Source organism: Mirounga angustirostris, unplaced genomic scaffold (genome assembly GCF_029215605.1).
Source record: "Mirounga angustirostris isolate CCGP_5_RB_7025 unplaced genomic scaffold, mMirAng1.0.hap1 SCAF_16, whole genome shotgun sequence".
Classification (NCBI taxonomy): domain Eukaryota; kingdom Metazoa; phylum Chordata; class Mammalia; order Carnivora; family Phocidae; genus Mirounga; species Mirounga angustirostris.
In genome coordinates, this window is record NW_026991724.1 from 55,754,841 (window position 1) to 55,773,231 (window position 18,391).

The following is an 18,391-nucleotide window of genomic DNA, read 5'->3' on the forward strand; positions in this document are numbered from 1 at the left end:
TCACTCTTACACACAACCACAAACAGCATTTCCATGTGGACTTTCGTCACACATTGTACCTTACAGTGTGTTTATTTTTTTTATTTTGTTAAAAGATTTTATTTACATACTTGTGAGAGAGTGCACACGCAAGTGCATGCGTTCGAGAGAGAGAGAGAGCGCAAGCGCACGAGGTGGGGGGGGCAGAGAGAGAGGGAGAAACAGACTCCCCCCCCCCCGCCCAGCAGGGAGCCAGATGCGATATGGGGCTGGATCCCAGGGCCCCGAGGTCATGACCTGAGCCAAAGGCAAACACTTAACCAACTGACCCACCCAGGCGCCCCTACAGTGTCTTTAATCTCATGGAAAAGTAGGTATGAATTCCCTATCACACAAGAGCCTTTGAGACAGCAACTAGATTATTTTGCATGCACACAAGCAATAAAGGCTTAGCATGAGACTATTTCAGAGTAAAATTAATATTTGCTATTGAAAATAACACAAGGGGCGCCTGGGTGGCTCAGCTGGTTAAGCGACTGCCTTCGGCTCAGGTCATGATCCTGGAGTCCCTGGATCGAGTCCCGCGTCGGGCTCCCTGCTCGGCAGGGGGTCTGCTTCTCCCTCTGACGCTCCCCCCTCTCATGTGCTCTCTCTCTTTCTCTCTCTCAAATAAATAAATAAAATCTTAAAAAAAAAAAGAAAATAACTCAAATACGGTCAAAAGAAAAAAGAGACACAGTGAAATTAATTATCCCTCTCCAAACATCCATCCCACCTTGATCCTCTCAGGTTTATTAACAAATACAGTTGACCATTGAATAACATGGGTTTAAACAGCGTGGGTCTACTTATACAAAGATTTTTTTTCTTTTTTGTAAATATCGTGTAGTACTATAAACATGTTTTCTCTTCATTACACATTCCTTAATATTTTTTTTCCACCTTACTTTATTATAAAAATACTGTATAGAATACAGACAACATAAAAAGAAGGGGATGATTAACAGTTAATGTTCTAGGTAAGGTTTCAACAATATGGTATTTCCATGGTAAAGTAGGAATGGTTTTAAGTTTTGGGGACTCAAAAATTACACACAGATTTTCAGTTCTGGAGGGGGTTGGTGCCCCTCATGTCTGCCCTGTCCAAGGCTAAACTGTGATTGATCTAGGTCATTTAAATTTGGATTTTTCTCTAAAATGGCACTGACTTATTAACAACTTATTGTTAATTCTCTGATTTTATTTAGATATGTCTTTCTATTGCACATACTTAGCCAATTGTTTACATCTTTAATATTTTTATCCTTTATAAAGACTCTTTCTTTCCATACTGTATATTAAAAACAAAGGTCATTCATCAGCCATTACATGAAGGTTTCTATCTAGTATGCTTTATCTGATATTGAGTAAGGGTTCAGTTCCAGGTAAAGACATTACCACTATTCTTGACAATTTTAAGGTATCACCTCAGGATGTATTATCTCCTGTTGAATACTTTTGATTATGAATGAAATGCTTCACCACATTCCTTATATTTGTAGGGTTTCATACATCATGCACTCTCTGATATTCAGCAAGTTTGTAGTTCTGCTTAAAGACTTTGCCTTTTTTTTTTTTTTTTTTTTACATTGTCGGCCTTCTCCCCACTGTATTTTCCCTTATATTGATAAGTTTTGAGTGGCAGTTAAGGTCTTTACCACACTGTTTACATTTGTAATACTCCTTCCCATTATGAAATGTCTGCTATTGAGTCTTGAAGACTAGTTAAAAGGTTTGCCACACTTACTACCTTTTTAGTCTTCACTTCAGTAAAGATACAGTAATATACGATAAGATTTGAGCTTCCATAAAAGACTTTCCCACATTTATTATTTTTTTTTTTTAAAGATTTTTATTTATTTCTTTGACAGAGAGAGAGAGGGAACACAAGCAGGGGGAACAGCAGAGGGAGAGGGAGAAGCAGGCTTCCCGCAGAGCAGGGAGCCCGATGTGGGACTCGATCCCAGGACCCTGGGATCATGACCTGAGCCGAAGGCAGACACCTAACGACTGAGCCACCCAGGCGCCCCACATTTAGAATTTTTATCTTTATTTTTAAATGTCTAACATTCAGAAAAGCATCAGTGAATGACTAAACGAATCTTATATTTGAAATGGTTTGAATGAAACTTTCAGCACAGACTAGGTGACTTTCCAGAATTTTCGTATTCCAGAGAATATGTATGTTGAAAAAATGCATTATATTCCCTGGGTTCAAAGACATTGTTCTGCAAATATAACAGACTTACAGTGGGATTTTCCCTGAATGTGTTCTATGCCTCATCTCTTCTGGCGGGAAGGATTTCATTATGGTAACTGTCCCACTTGGGTTATATCCATCATAACATCCTTCCTGGCTGCCCTTCACTACCCTCTGTCACCCTCCCAGTCATTTATTAAGTATAAATACTCAGGGCCACTGCTTCAACATCTTAAATCACTCTAAAAAGCGAATCTTCTTTCCCTGTCTTTGCCAACAGGCCTTTGGGTGTTATGGAAAGACACGACTAAAAGATACAAAATAAGTCATCACACTCACTATACTCACATGCATATATATTAAAATGCTAATGTGCAAACTTAATACTAATCATTGCTCATCAGCAGAATGGAGAAATACGAAGCATCAGGACTTTGCTCCTCCATGGGGACAAAAATGGACCAAATTACCTTTTAGGGTGCTCCAGAAGCCAGTTAGAACACAGCAACCCCAGACAAGTACAAAGGTAGAAGAGGCTCATCGAAGAGACAAGAGAAGTTTGGGACACTTGTCCCTCCCTGACACTCCACAGCAACAGCGTGAGAAAACTCTTCCCTCTCCTCAGAGAGGATCAAGTGAGTGACCTGTATGCTCAATGATCTGGCTGTGCGGATGCTGCCTGAGGAAATTGTTTCTGTCATGTATGCCACAGAGGAAGAAGGAATGAGAGCACCCTTTGGACGCATTATGGTGGCGGCTCAGACAAAAGGGGCGCATTTGTTCAAACACTGGAGAGACTAAAGAGTTGATTGATACTTGAGTTAAATTCACACTGTCCTGAAATCTACTGAGGTGAAAATTGTCATCCTATAATAAAATACACAGGTAACTAAATAATGTTGTGAAAGGTCCCATAGAAAAGGAAGCACATTATTATGGAATTATAAAACCAGAGTAAGACAAAATTTAACCCAAAGAATTCCACATACAAATAGATGAATTTTGGGGTGCCTGGGTGGGTCAGGCTGTTAAGCGTTTAACTTCAGCTCAGCTCATGATCTCGGGGTCCTGGGATGGAGCCCAGTGTGGGATCCCTGCTCAGTGGGAAGTATGCTTGTCTCACTCCCTCTGCCCCACTCCCCCCACCCACTTCTGCGTGCTTTCTCCCTAACAGATAAATAAAATAAAATCTTTAGGGAAAAAAATGAATTTTTAAAAGGAAACCTTTTATAGAACTGTAACTTTAAATTGAGACTGTGTACTCATGAAAACTAAGCATTCTGAATTATAGGCATGCCTTTATTGACAGTAAAATAGGAAAGAATATATATTAAAATCTACCATGAGAAGTTCTAATGGAAAATCTTATGCATAAGCACTTAAAAGACATTGGAAAATGTATTATTATTAATATATCCTTCCTGTACACAGACTAGAAGGCCACCTTTAGAACCAAGCACCGTGGGGCACCTGCATGGCTCAGTTGGTTTAGCATCTGACTCTTGATTTTGGCTCAGGTCATGATCTCAGGGTTGTGGAATAGAGTCCCTCAGGGGTGTCCACACTCATCAGGTAGTCTGCTTGGGATTCTCTCCCTTTCCTTCTACCTCTCCCTCTGCCCCTCACCCCAATAGAGCGCATGCACTCTCTCTCTCTGCCTCATAAATATATCTTTTAAAAAAAGAGAAAAATAAGAATCAAGCACCCAAAAAAACCCCTTCATTTTGAAATAAAGAAATACCGTCACAATTTTAAAATATGGCAGCAATCACTTTGTAAAAAATAAGTATGTGGGGTTAAATTCAGATACATTCTGAGGAAAGTAGAAGAAAAGCCTAATGGTTAATTTTTCCAGATGTAAAATTAAATTTATAAGCGAAACTTTTTTTTTAATATGGGAATTTTACTAATTATCCACCTTACTTTCTATAAGCAAATGCCCATGTCATAACTCCACTTTTGATATAAAAAAATCAAAGATGAATATCATGTATAACTAATAAGAAAGTAAGATCACACATGGCAAAGTCACAGCAAATTCATACCATGCAAAATTATAAAATGATTCAATTATTAATAAAGTAACAACTGAAACTTTATTACAGACTGAAAATTCTGAGTTCTAAATATTCTAGCTCCCCTATGGCATTATTTAGGTAGGAATTCCAGGAAACAGATACATTTAATTATTTCACCACTGAGGAATGGGACACATAGAGTGAAAATTTCTAATATTATTTAATACAAAGAAAAATGAAATTTAAGTGAAATAAAGGATTAGATTTTTTCATTCTAGGGAGGTATTTTGTTATCTGATGAAATTACTGATTCTCAATTTTGTACAACTAAGATTAAAGCCACCATAACATAGGAAAGCATAAACCAGAAAACATATGATTCCTGTCTCCAGTGTTCCCAGGATTTCTGCACCAAACCACAATGTGCTTACAACCACCCTGACACACTTCTCCCATGATGAAAAACAGAACTTACAAAGGGCTTAGCATAGAGTTCCTCAGAAATAGGATGATTTTCCCAGAGCCCTCATAGCAATGGAGAAGCCCTCAGACAATGGAGGCCCTCCCACTCCCAGGAGAGTCCCCTGGCCCTCCCTGTGGATGTGATGGACCATCACTGGAGCTGACGGAGAATCCTTAGAAAATTTAAGAGCTTGATAATGTTGGATAGCAGATGTCCCTCTGTGAGAGGGGGGGAAATTCAACTATGCTTCCAAAACGAATTTCCATTCAAGGAGAGCTACTTGAACCTCACTTTAAGGTCTGTCTTCCTCCTTCACATTTGGGCCTCACCTCTGTCATCTGCCTCATTCATTCCCACCTACCTGGATGGATGGCTACTGTTTCCTTTCTCTTCACATCCCAGAGCTGCTTCTCTTGCTCCAAAAAGATGACCAGGTCTGGCTTCCACACAATAAGACCTGTTTATTAGAAAAAATGAATAGGAGTACTGCTGGAGATTCTTTCAATCCACTAGAGGACACTGTAGAATTCTAGAAAATGATTTTCCAAACACTGTTGACCAACAGCCCCATTAAACAGGCAGGAGAAGTTTCAAATTTTCACATCATGACCTCCACTTTCAAGTACTTCCAATACAAAAATAAGGACTTAAAATTTCAGTTTACGATGTGGGCAGTACCATTTTTTGCCACTCACTGTTTACAACTGGCACTCATCTACAGAAGTGATGATGTTCTCTTAAGGAACGGGAAGCTAAACCATGAAGATTTTTCTCTACATCTACAAACCCCTACTTATTTCTCTTACTGCCTGGATCTGAATTCCCAACGTTCAAAGAGGAATCTTCTAATACACAGTCTTCAAAGGAAGGAACAAAACCCTGAGTGTGGTTTGGGAAATCTGGAAGGAGTTATTCTCACCCAGGAAGAGGAGGTGTCCGTAGTTCTCTAACATCACATCCCTGTACAATTCCCGCTGAGTGTGGTTCAGGCATCCCCACTCCTCCTGGGAGAATTCTATGGCCACATCCCTGAATGTCAGCAGTCCCTGCAATAAATACCACAGTTACCAAGTGGCCACTGGCAGAGTTCACAATGGTTCCTAAGATGAAAGAGGGAGTTAATGTCACCAGCTAGACCCAAGACCTGACCTTCCCCAGTTACCTGATTATACCCTCCGATCTTTGTCCCACATTTTACTTAACCTCTTTTTCCACCTTATCTTTTACTCCAGGCAAAGACCCCATGGTCTAGTCTCCTGTCAAGGAACGAAAACTATCCAAATAAAGGTAATGACGGCCCAAAGGATGAAATTGGGCTGGCACAGTTTGAGCTTAACCCCTGACTCACACCTGTGTAGATGGACCAAAGAGTAACCCATGGTACTTTTACCTCATTATAATATGAAAATCTCCATCCTAGGAGAAGCGCAAACCTCACTTACATAACATACCATGTATGTATGGAAGTGTTGTCTTCAGGTACCTGTTTGACCTCATGCCCAGCTCTATACAAGATGATTTAGCCCCTCTTTCTAAATTTCCATTTGAACCCTAAATAAAAGGAAACCATTCTCCCTGGCTCTGGGAGTCTCTGCTTTGGAAGTTATTCCCCGTGATCTCCTTACTGGCTGCAAATCAAGTTTCCTTTGCATCACAAGCCTACCTGATATAATTTCTATCTGTGACTCTATTATATTTCAGGATTTTAAGACACTCAAACATGTTAAGTGGTTCTTGTTTTTTTTTTTTAAGATTTTATTTATTTATTTGAGAGAGAGCACATGAGAGGGGGGAGGGTCAGAGGGAGAAGCAGACTCCCTGCCGAGCAGGGAGCCCGATGCGGGACTCGATCCAGGGACTCCAGGATCATGACCTGAGCCGAAGGCAGTCGCTTAACCAAGTGAGCCACCCAGGCGCCCTGTTTTTGTTTTTTTCTGAAAATACAAAGAGGTAAATAAAACAGTAACTCTGTGACCTAAGTGTGGAGTAAAATAAAAACCTACAAGATGGAGGTCTGACTTAGAACCTCCAGTCCTAGAAATCATTATCTCTGCTACACAAAGGTGACAGTCTTCATTGTCCAGTGGAAACTGATGTGAAGGGGCCTGCGAGCTAAAGGGTCAAGAAAGAACTCTTGGGACATTTTCAGTGCAAAAACTGTTTTTATTAAAGCACAGGGACAGGACCCCTGGGCAGAAAGACCTTCACTGTCCTAGTGAGAAGCCATTGATAAAATAGTTTTAAGTTGGCGGGCAAAAATAAAGGAAGTTTCTGCAGGGATTTTCATATGTTAAAGAGGACTTACAGGATCCTGGAGGTCTGGCTATTGTCAAGCTGGCTGCTTTTTGTCTCTAGAGAAGCATTAACATTAAGGCAGTTGTGAATTCCTGATGGAATGTCATACTCTGCCAGTCTCAAGTATTTATCTAGGGTCTGGAAGTTGAATTTCAGTTTATCTACATTTCTTTTACCTTTGTTCTCCTCAACAGAAACTAGAAGAGAAATTCAGAAGAAAGAAGTTTCCACTTTAAATGTGATGGTTTCTGCATATCACTCAGTAAATCCATCTAAGATACTTATGAATATATTTTTAAAAGATTTTATTTATTTATTTGACAGAGAGAGACATAGCGAGAGCAGGAACACAAGCAGGCGGAGTGGGAGAGGGAGAAGCAGGCTTCCCGCTGAGCAGGGAGCCAGATGCGGGGCTCGACGCAGGACCCTGGGATCATGACTGAAGCCGAAGGCAGACGCTTAACGACTGAGCCACCCAGGCGCCCCAACACTTATGAATACTAAGGGGGAAAATATGAACTTTATAAGGGAGAAATCTGTCAGAGTGCACCAACCCAAGTAAAAGAAGGTAATATGAGGGTACCTGGGTGGTTCAGTTAGTTAAGCATCTGTCTTCCACTCAGGACACGATCCCAGGCTCCTGGGATCAAGCCCCGAATCCAGCTCCCTGCTCAGCGGGGAGCCTGCTTCTCCCTCTACCCCTCCTCCCTGTTCGTGCTCTCTTGTCTCTCACTCTCTCTCTCAAATAAATAAATAAAATCTTAAAAAAAAGAAGGTAACATGAGCTCTAAGGAAACAAACTGATACCAGTGCTTAAAGCACACCAAAGGACCTATTGTTACTGGTATGTTCTTGTGGTCATCAAACATTAAATCAGAATATAAATTGAATTATGAGAAAACAGTGCATTTATACAAAGTTCAATCACACATAAGTTTCCAAGTCCTGTAATATCTATTATATTTTAAGCATTTTTTTCACAATTAGTTTCCAAGTCCTGTAATATCTATTATATTTTAAGCATTTTTTTTTCAATCTAAAGAACATGAATCCACCCCCCTTCCCCTCCACCTCACCTCTTTTCCCCCCCAAGAACTTTCCCAGTTATTCTGAGCCTCATATCCATCATGTTTATTTATGCATTTTCTGACTCCTGGTCTACAGAAAGCTGAAAAAGCATCCAGATGGGACCTAGATAAGAACTGCTTTCCTTGACTGATATCCCAGGACCGGACCCCATCAGCAACAGGAATCTTGAACTCAAAGACTTCCCCTGTGAATCAGTCACAAAGGGAATATTTTCAATACTTGCAGGACTTTAATTCCAAGTGACAATTGTTGATGGACTATTGGAAGCCAGGTTGGAGAGAAGGGAGAGAAGGCTCTGGGATATAGGGAAGAATTGTTCCAAAGATTTACCCTTCAGTATCACTTTTGAAAAGGTTTTAAAAATTAGGTGAAAACATAAAGCGGAATTATCAGAAATAGAGGAATCAACATTTGCAATTTCTAAATGCAAGGAATTTCAAGAGAAAAAGATGACAAGGCCTCTGACCTCAGATGCAAGGCTTACCTGAGAACTGGCCATTTCTTCTTCTTTCACCTTGTCCTCTAGATTTCTTTGTCAGAAGAGATTCATGGAGAAATCACAGCTGCATCAGGAGAAAATGCCTTTAAAGCCACCAACAGAGCCTCTGCACCTCTAAACTGCTCGGCCTGAAGGCAGGACTTTGAAATGCAGAAAAGGCCCAACATCCTAGTCCTTTGTGTCAGGAGCCTTTCAGAAACCACGAGCTCCTACTTGAAGACCAATCCCTGACTTTTCCTTCTCTGCTTCCAGGGGGCCTCCCCTCCCACAGATGCCCACAAATTCAGCTACAGCCTAGGAACCCTCTGCTCCAAGGACCTGACCCTCCCAGACTCATGTAGCAGAGACCCTGTTTCCTCTTCTTGAGCCAAACCCTGCTCTCAATTCGCATAAAATAACGGAAAGCCCTCGTGCTTAACCCTGGCCTCACTGAGAATCACCTCGAGCCCTTAATTAACACAACACCGTTGTTTTCACCAGTTGACAGAATCTGAGGGGGAGGGCACCAGCAAGGATCATTTTGGGAACTTCACGCTGTTATCCTATTGGGAAGCATTTGGGGAGGTGACCAGGCAAAGCACAGTATCCAAGGCTGTGGTTGCTAACCAGATTTAAATCGATGCTTTTTCCAATGATCGGAGTTTCTGGAGATTTATACATTCTCCCTCTTTCTGCTACACAGAGGGAAGCACCCTTACAAATGGAGCTTTCCCTTATAAATGCAAGTATCTCTTACAAAAGTAAACATACTGGGTTTCAGGGCTTTTCCTTTGTCTGCCATTTCTTTAAAATAACAAGTGGAGGGGCGCAGGGGCGGCTCAGTAGGCTGAGCATGTGACTCCTGAATTCACCTCAGGTCGTGATCTCAGTGTCATGAGGTCAGCATTCACTGAGCAAGGAGCCTGCTTAAGATTCTGTCACTGTGCCCCCCCTTCCCCCCTCCCCGCTTGCGTGCGCATGCTCACTCACGCTCTCTCTACCTCAACCCCCCCCCCCCCACACACACACCAGCCGGCCTAAAATAACCCTTAAACAAAGAGACATATTTTGTGCTAAGAGCATGCTGCCCTTCGGTAGGTAAATGTTTGTTTTCGTAAGTAACTGCAAAACAGTTTTCCAAAATGAATGTACTTTTTACTTTCCCATCAGCAATATAGGAGTATTCTAATTCCTCAAAATTTTCACTAAAATTGTGTTATTCTTCTTATTTTTGGAATTCTAGAAAATAATGAGTGGTTTCAGACTTAAAATTGGAAGCGGTCTTACTTCAGTTGCCCTGGTGACTCAAACTGAAACCACTTGAGAGCAGAAGTTGAACAAAAATCAAATGGCTGCATTAAAACAGTAGTGAGGCTTGATGGGATAAAGTATGCTTTTCCCTCTCTTCCCCAAACTCCCCCCTCCCCGCTTCTTAGCCTTTGTTTCCTGTTTTCAGGAATCCAGGACCACTCTGAAAGCCTGAACAAGGCTGGGAACACAGACACAATTCCTGTTCAAACAGGCGAGATCCTGTATATCCCTACAAAACCCTCAGCCCCTGATACCGGGTGAGCTTGTTGTTCTGAAGGCCTCAACTTCCACCAGCCTCCTCTGTCCAGCAAAACTATAAAGCTACTGTTCTCCTTGACCCCCCAACTCTGTCTTCAAGTTTTGCTCTGAAGCACAGAAGTCAGTTTTCAACAACAGAAGGAATGTTAGGAGAGGAATCCATTTTTCTTCATCTGTTCTCAATTCTCTGGCCGGTCTAATAATTAAACTGATATAAGACAGATTCACAAGAGAAAAAAAATAATTTCTTAATTATGGGAACCTCGAAGATATGAGGCTCAACCACAGGAAATTGATGCTTACATGCCACTGTGACTTAAGAAGAGCATAAGGATTTAGAATTTCAAAAGGGGGTAAGCATATTCACAGGAAAAAGGAAAGAGCAAATTTTGTCAAACAATAGTTTGCAACACCAGGCAGGCAACTCTTTATAATATAAAAAGTTAATGTCTGATATTTGTTATATTACTGATAGAGGTCTGCCATCTAATTCATTCTGGGTATATAATCAACCTCACAAAAGAAGGAAATCCTTCCATTTGCAGTGACAGAATAAACCTAGGGGACCTTTTTTTTAAGTTACATAAAAGCCCTGCCCGGGCCCCTTTGCCCAACTTAGTAGTCTTTAAATTTTAGCATGCACCTTTAGCGTGTGTGATTGATAAACCAAACCTCTTTGTATATCTATAGGTCATGTATTGCTTCCCAGAAAGACGTGGATCGGAATCCTCTTGCATAACCTCCCCTGGGGCACCAATGCATCACCCCCAAGAACCACAATAACCATTGAGTCTGCAGGAACCAAGAAGTGCTAGAGACTCCCATTCTCCTCTTTTACCAATTACTGGCCTCAAGTTCCCTTAAAAATCTTGGGCCAGGCTGAAACCATGGAGTTGGTTTTTGGACAAGACTTCTACCGAACTGATTAAAGCTCATATTCATTTCCAATCAAAACTCCTGTCTTGTGTATTGGCTTTTTGAGCCACCAGCAGCCAAAAATGGGGTTCTCCATAACAAAATTGTTGTAGGATTGTTGAGCCCATCCAGCAGGAAAGAATTCTTGAGATTTTTTTTTTTTACAGATTATTCAAGTTGCAGGGAGACCGGACTCCTGGGCAGAAAGAGTTGCACCTTGGCTACATGAAGCTTGTGGTTATATGCTTAGTGTTCAAGGAGGAGGGGACATGCAGGGAGTATTAGATCACAAATGTTTCTCCAATTTTCTACTTATAAAACTACTTTTTGGGATGCCTGGGTGGCTCGGTCGGTTAAGCATCTGCCTCCAGCTCAGGTCATGATCCCAGGGTCCTGGGATCGAGCACTGCATCGGGCTCAGCAGGGAGTCAGCTTCTCCCTCTGCCTTCAGCTCCCCCTGCTTGTGCTCTCTCTCTCTGACAAATAAACTCTTTTAAAAAAAACACTACTTTTGCAAAATTACTCTGGTGCTTATCATTCAGTTCGATATTAACTACGCAGTCATGAGACCCTTTAAGAATGTACCAACCAGCACATATTCGATCCTTATCAAAATTATGCAGGCTATAGGTCAACCTTCTGGGTTAAAGGTGAACATTTTTCTGTTTCTTCCCTCATCACCTTATCCCTGACCAATTATCGGTTCTTAAATCATCAAGGTTGTTGAAGGGTGAAGGGCTCAAATTCTGTAACTTCTTCAAGATGACAGGGGTTGTAGAGATGTCCCTGTCCATGCATTGAAATTGGTCTCTATCTGTCCCTACGTGTAGCTATTACAGAAGGCCATTGTTGTAGGGTCCAGAAGGGACACTGCGGTGAATTTGTTTTACATAGTCAGTATGATCTGTAGGCTGGGTAAAGGAGTCAGAAACTGCTTGCATGTATCTCAACAATAGGAGAGAACAAAGCAAAAGAGAAAACACTTAGAATATTATTATAATGAGCAATGAGAAGACTCTTTAGGGTGACCATGGTCTACCTCTCCACGAGGAATTTAATCAATTCTTAAGTGAAGAGAGACAGAGAGAGAGAGAAATCAAGAAACAGACTCTTAATGATAAAAAACAAACCAATGGTTACCAGAGGGAAGGTGGGTGGGGAGAAGGGTTAAATAGGTTTTGGTAATGAAGGACTGCACTTGTTGTGATAACCACCTGATAATGTATGGAATTGTTTAACCATTATATTGTATAGCTGAAACTAATATAACACTTTTTGTTAACTGGAATTAAAATCTTAAAAAGTAAAAAAAAAAAGTGGTGGCAATCAATCAAAATACTGATGTATCTTTACAGTAGCAATAGACAGATGTACAGAATATTAATTGCTGTGGTTGAAATGAAGAAAACTTCCCAGATATCAGTAGAGGATAGCTAACTCTTCCCTAACAGGGCATATGATTGTACATCGACATTTCTTAACAATTACTTGAGGCCTGAAAATTATTGAAATTATGACTCCTAGGTCATTATATCAGAACAAGAATGTTTCTTGAATGATTGTAATCTGTAATTTCAACAAGGAACATACAGGGGATTTGAAATGCATAACTTAGTCTATGTGTGATCCTAAGATATTTTAATAATAGAACATATTGGTTTTTAATGTGTTAACACTGACAGGTAATGGATAGATGTATTATCCTGCCACCAATATTAACCTACCTCACCTTATTTAAGAATGTAGACAACAGATGGTATCTACCACGCATTTGATAATGGTGATATAATATAACTAGTAATCCACTTTCTCAGTGGTCTCAGACTTTAAATAATGTGTGGTTATATTTCCAACAGTTTATCTATTGCATCGTTATCTCCTCCTTTTAACTCCTGGGACATGATCATCATGGATGATCAACATGGATATATTATAGATTATATAGGGGGACTGTAGGTAAACTTCTCCATAATGGTGCTACTTGGCAGCCGTTTTGTGTAGCCAAGTTGGTTTGCAGGGGACTTGAACTGACACCAGCCCCTCTCACTAGTGCATTCTCTAAACAACACCCTGCAGAGGCACACATTAATATAACTTCTGATAGGAGCACCTGGGTGGCTTAGTCGTTAAGCATCTACCTTCAGCTCAGGTCATGATCCCAGGGTCCTGGGATCGAGGCCCGCATCGAGCTCCCTGCTCATGGGGAGCCTACTTCTCCCTCTCCCACTCCCCCTGCTTGTATTCCCTCTCTCACTGTCTCTCTGTCAAATAAATAAATAAATACTTTTTTTTTAAATGTAACTTCTGATCGGACACCTCAACCACTGCCCTTTTGAACAACCACCTCCCCTGGCATCCTAGACATTCCCCTTGTGTACCCTATAGAGAAGATACCCACAGAGTTTACCTAAATCTGTTTAAGTTTCAGTGGCTCAATCTGGACTTACCCAAGAACTCCTGAGCACTCCACCCATGGAACTTAATAAAGGATTGAGCCCCATGTCATAATGGAGGGGTTCCTTTGATGTTTAAATGAAGTGAATATACACACATGGCAGTACCTGGGGTGTAAGAGATACCCCTTGAGTAGGAGGAAAATATTCCAATATGAGACAAGGCAAGAGAGAAAAAGATTACAGGAAGAAGAATTGGTATGAATTCTGGATGTGGAGAAAGGATAACCTGTTTCCAGGTTGCCCACCTGAGTCTCTGAATATAGAAAGATAAATTCTACTTGTCTTATTTTTTAATGATCTCCATTTCTTCTTGGTTCCTCAGTTTCATTCCCAGCTACAAATCCATCTGAGAAAGTTTTTTGTAGGTGGTGTGGCTAGAGAGTCCTCACTGACCTCTTAATTCAGATTAGAGGGATACAAGGACAATGGGCCACAGTATAAATTCAGACATTTAGCACTGAGAGGAATGTGAACATAGGTAAAAATGATGATCTATACTTCTAGAAAGAAAGAGAAGACTTATTTTTCATTTTTTTAAGATTTTATTTGAGAGAGACTGAAGTGAGAGAGAGCACAAGCAGGGGGAGTGGCAGAGGCAAAGGGAAAAACAGGCTTCCAGCGGAGCAGGGAGCTCAACGCGGATCGAATCCAGGATCCCAGGATCATGACCTGAGCCAAAGGCAGATGCCCAACCAACTGAGCCACCCAGGTGGCCAAGACTACTTTTTTTTTTTTTTTTAAGATTTTATTTATTTATTTGAGACAGAGAGAATGAGAGACAGCATGAGAGGGAGGAGGGTCAGAGGGAGAAGCAGACTCCCTGCTGAGCAGGGAGCCCGATGCGGGACTCGATCCCGGGACTCCAGGATCATGACCTGAGCCGAAGGCAGTCGCTTAACCAACTGAGCCACCCAGGCGCCCCCAAGACTACTTTTTAAAAGCTTTTATTTATTTCACAGATTGAAAGAGACAGTACAAGCAGGGAGAGCAACAGAGGGAAAGGAGAAGTAGGCTAGATCCTGGGATCCTGGGATTATGATCTGAGGCAAAGAAAGATGTTTAACTGACTGAGCCACCTAGAGGCCCCAAGATAAGACCTATTAAAAGCATACATGGACGGGCGCCTGGGTGGCTCAGATGGTTAAGCGTCTGCCTTCAGCTCAGGTCATGATCCCAGGGTCCTGGGATCGAGTTCCGCATCGGGCTTCCCGCTCCTTGGGAGCCTGCTTCTCCCTCTCTTTCTGTCTCACATGAATAAATAAAATAAAAATCTTAAAAAAAAAAAAAAAAAAAGCATACATGGAGAACTCTTTTTGAAATGTGGGGAGGGAACTAGAGGGAACATGTACTCACTCCAAAGGCCAAGTCAGCTGCTCATGGTGTCATCTGATGATTAAAGTAATGGACATGTGGACTTGGGAAATACGGTAATCTCCTGGAACCAAGGAATTCCTATTTTTCTTCATGATTAAACTGAATTCTTGGGTGTTACTGATAAGCAGATGCTGTTGGATGACAGAGATTACTGATCTTCCTGAGGCCTAGATTATTGGCAGTGGATAGTGATAGGTATTGGATGATGGAAGCAGTGTAGACATCGCTTTAAGATGTCACATGACAGGGCGCCTGGGTGGCTCAGATGGTTAAGCGTCTGCCTTCGGCTCAGGTCATGATCCCAGGGTCCTGGGATCGAGTCCCGCATCAGGCTCTCTGTTCCTTGGGAGCCTGCTTCTCCCTCTGTCTCTCGCTCTCTGTCTCTCATGAATAAATAAATAAAATCTTAAAAAAAAAAAAAGATGTCACATGACAGAGTAGAAGCTGGAGATGAAGCCTTCAGGACATTCTAATAGGCAGGATCAGCAAGGCATGTGCTGTGGTTGCACAAAGTACTAGTATCCCAGGTGTATAACCCCAACATAGGTTCGATCCCCTATAGATGGGTGATCTTCCAGGGATGCTGACTCACAGCTGACAGGCACCTCCTTCATTCCACATAGCCCATGATTAGGGTAGTCATGTGCTCTGGGCTCTATGCTTGTTGCCAATTAGTGGGGACACAGGTTAGTAGTCAGAGGCAGTGACCACCTCTGCTTCAAATGATCCACCCATATTTTGGCCAGAAATCCCCATGGTATTTCACAGCCCTTGCTGTTCTTACACTCATCCTATCCAGAGTGGAACTGGGATTTCTAGCAGTTGTGGAATCCACTGCAAAGAAGTTGGGTAGCAGGTTATGCCCATTTAAATTATTACAAGTGAAATATAATAATCCATTTCATTTTGTAGCTTGTGTGCATGTGTTCAGCTATACCAGGAAAGAGTAATGCTTATAGAAAATAAGATGTATATTTTAGGTACACAATGAATATGTAGGAAGCCCATGTCTGATGAAATGACTGAGACATCACACAGGGTACCCTCTTTTTCCTCGTTTTTGCTCTGATATTATTGATATGCAGCGCTGTGCTCCTCTTTCATCTCTCATGGCCCCCAAATGGTTGCCCTACCACTAGGTACCAAACCCTGTTTCGAGATTAAGGAGGAGTAAGAAAAAAATCTGATAGCACATAGAGATTTTGATTGGAAGTTATTTCTTTTTCATCCAGGGCAGTCCTGCCTCCATGGGCACTTCTCCATCTCACTGACCAGAGCTCTCTCCGATGGCATTTAAGCAACACCGTGTGTGTAGCGTAAGTGGACACCCAAGAATATCATTAAAAATGGCCATTTTTACCCACACTGTGTCACCGTGTCTGACACGATGGCCATCTCCCTTTTCACTATAATGAGGTGTTATGAAAATCCCTCAAATTTAGAATATGCTTAACTCAGATGCACAAGAATCTTATTATGTATGTAAGTAGAATGCTTCTTTTGAGGTAGGCATGGACAGAGTTTCAACACTGAACTTACGATATTTAGGATTTTATGGAAAAATTGTTGGGGAGAAATAATTTTCCATTACCATTTAAGATTATTTTAGCTGGTCTAAGAATCAAATTGACTGAGATAGATTACAGGAGGGAAAAAAAAAGTATAATTACATGCACCCAAAAAGCCAATCATGAAATTGAGACCCATAGAAATAACTGATGTAGATAGTTTTTATGGTGTTTTCGGGAAAAAGAAGACACAATACATCTGTGAGAATTTAACAGCAAAAAGAAAACTCCTGTTTGGGCCTTCAATTAGTATGGAATTCTGAGCAGAATTTAGGTAGTGGAAGTAAAGTAGTGAAAAGTAACAAGTTTGTTCATGCAAACTTCTCAGCTCCTAATTCCCTACCCATGGAGATAAGAATACCTCTTTCTCTCTCTCTGCAAGAAAGTTATCCATTACATGAGAGATTGATTTCCTGCTTTCTGGACACAAATGGTGATCAGAGTGTTCTTTTTTTGCATTGGCTGTTTCCTAAGTAGCTTTTATTTCAAAATAGTCAATACAGCCAAGGGGTACATTTTAGGGCAGTCTGCCATTGTCCTCTATACAATCCTCACCGTCCACAGCCCCACCCAGATTCACCTTCTTCTGAAGATTTTCTAGGTCTGTCCCTACTCTAGACTCTCCCCTCACTGAACAAATAGAAGGAGAGCAAAGTTTTCTTTGGCTGCTTATTCCTAGTCTCAATGTCAGGTGCTCACTTTTTGCTGAAACCCCAGAGCAGACACATGGGAGCAGAGAAATGTGTTTGAGTGCCTAAATGTCTGTCTTTGTCATTAAAGTCAGTGCTAATTTTAAGTACTCATTCAGGACCTTGTTTTCCATTTATGAACATCCAGTTGTTGCTGAGGGTTAAAACAGTAAATATCCACATACATGGTGAAATTATCATCTGAAACTGGTTTCACCTCATGGTGGGTGTTGAGCCAAAAAACACCGCCAAGACAAAAATAAGAAAAATACAGGTTTTATTGTATCAAGTGAAGAGAACACCAGGGACATTTCCCAATACTAGCTCCCCAAACAACAAAATTGGGTGAGTTTTAAGCTAATGGCATATGCATATTCATCAAGGGGCCTGGAAAAGGCCATTTCAGAATGAAATCCATCAAAAGGCATCCTAAATTGACAGTCCAGGCGACTGGACTTTGTGCTATCCTACAGATTGTATGGGCAAAGCACAAAGCCCAGTTGGTTGAAGTCAAAGGACCTGTAAGGGTGGGGATCATCAGTTCTCTGGCTCCTTTATTATTTGTGTGCTCAAAGGGATTTAATTCCCACAACAGCCACTACAGAATCTCTGTTAAGACAATCTTTACTTTGGAAACAGCAACGGGAGTTTCACCATGGATTAATTGTCTCTGGTATGGTTAGACTATCTTCTGGGCTTGTGGTGGCTGTTTGTATTTACATGCTTTTGCAGCATTAAAATCATTAACTACTGAGGTCTTTCTGTAATTTTGACATATTCCAGGACATTCATCAAAGAGGTGCTTGGGTAAGTGGTGCCAGCATAGATCATAAGCAGGCATACATCATAAAATGGCTGGGGGCCTAAAGGGACTTCTCTTATGTGAAGAAATCTTTGTCTTTTCTCCCTTTTTCTGTGGACCGTTAACCTTATTTCTTTTTAATTTTTTTTTTTTAAGATTTTATTTATTTGACAGAGAGATAGCGAGAGCAGGAACACAAGCAGGAGGAGTGGGAGAGGGAGAAGCAGGCTTCCCGCCAAGCAGGGAGCCCGATGCGGGGCTCGATCCCAGGACCCTGGGATCATGACCTGAGCTGAAGGCAGACGCTTAACGCCTGAGCCACTCAGGCGCCCCCCCTTAACCTTATTTACGTACAAAACGTTTACCATAATGAAGCTCATGAACATATCCATCACTCCATATAGTTAAGATTTTTGTGTGCTGATAATGCTTTATTTAGATGCATTCTAGCAAATTT

General features: G+C 41.3%; 1 protein-coding gene across 10 annotated transcripts in view; it reads right to left on the reverse strand.

Annotated features, from left to right (window-relative positions):
- Positions 1-18,391, reverse strand: part of LOC123856088 (KRAB domain-containing protein 5-like) — a 212,269-nt gene that overhangs the window by 106,095 nt on the left and 87,783 nt on the right. For all 10 annotated transcript variants that reach the window (XM_064581750.1, XM_064581748.1, XM_064581745.1 and 7 more), the window contains exons 4-6: positions 8,568-8,646; positions 5,619-5,745; positions 5,061-5,156 (exon numbers count right to left, since the gene is read on the reverse strand). In XM_064581750.1, the coding sequence (XP_064437820.1) occupies positions 5,061-5,156; positions 5,619-5,745; positions 8,568-8,582 (238 nt within the window). In that variant the 5' untranslated portion in view covers positions 8,583-8,646. The remainder of the gene's footprint in view (positions 1-5,060; positions 5,157-5,618; positions 5,746-8,567; positions 8,647-18,391) is intronic.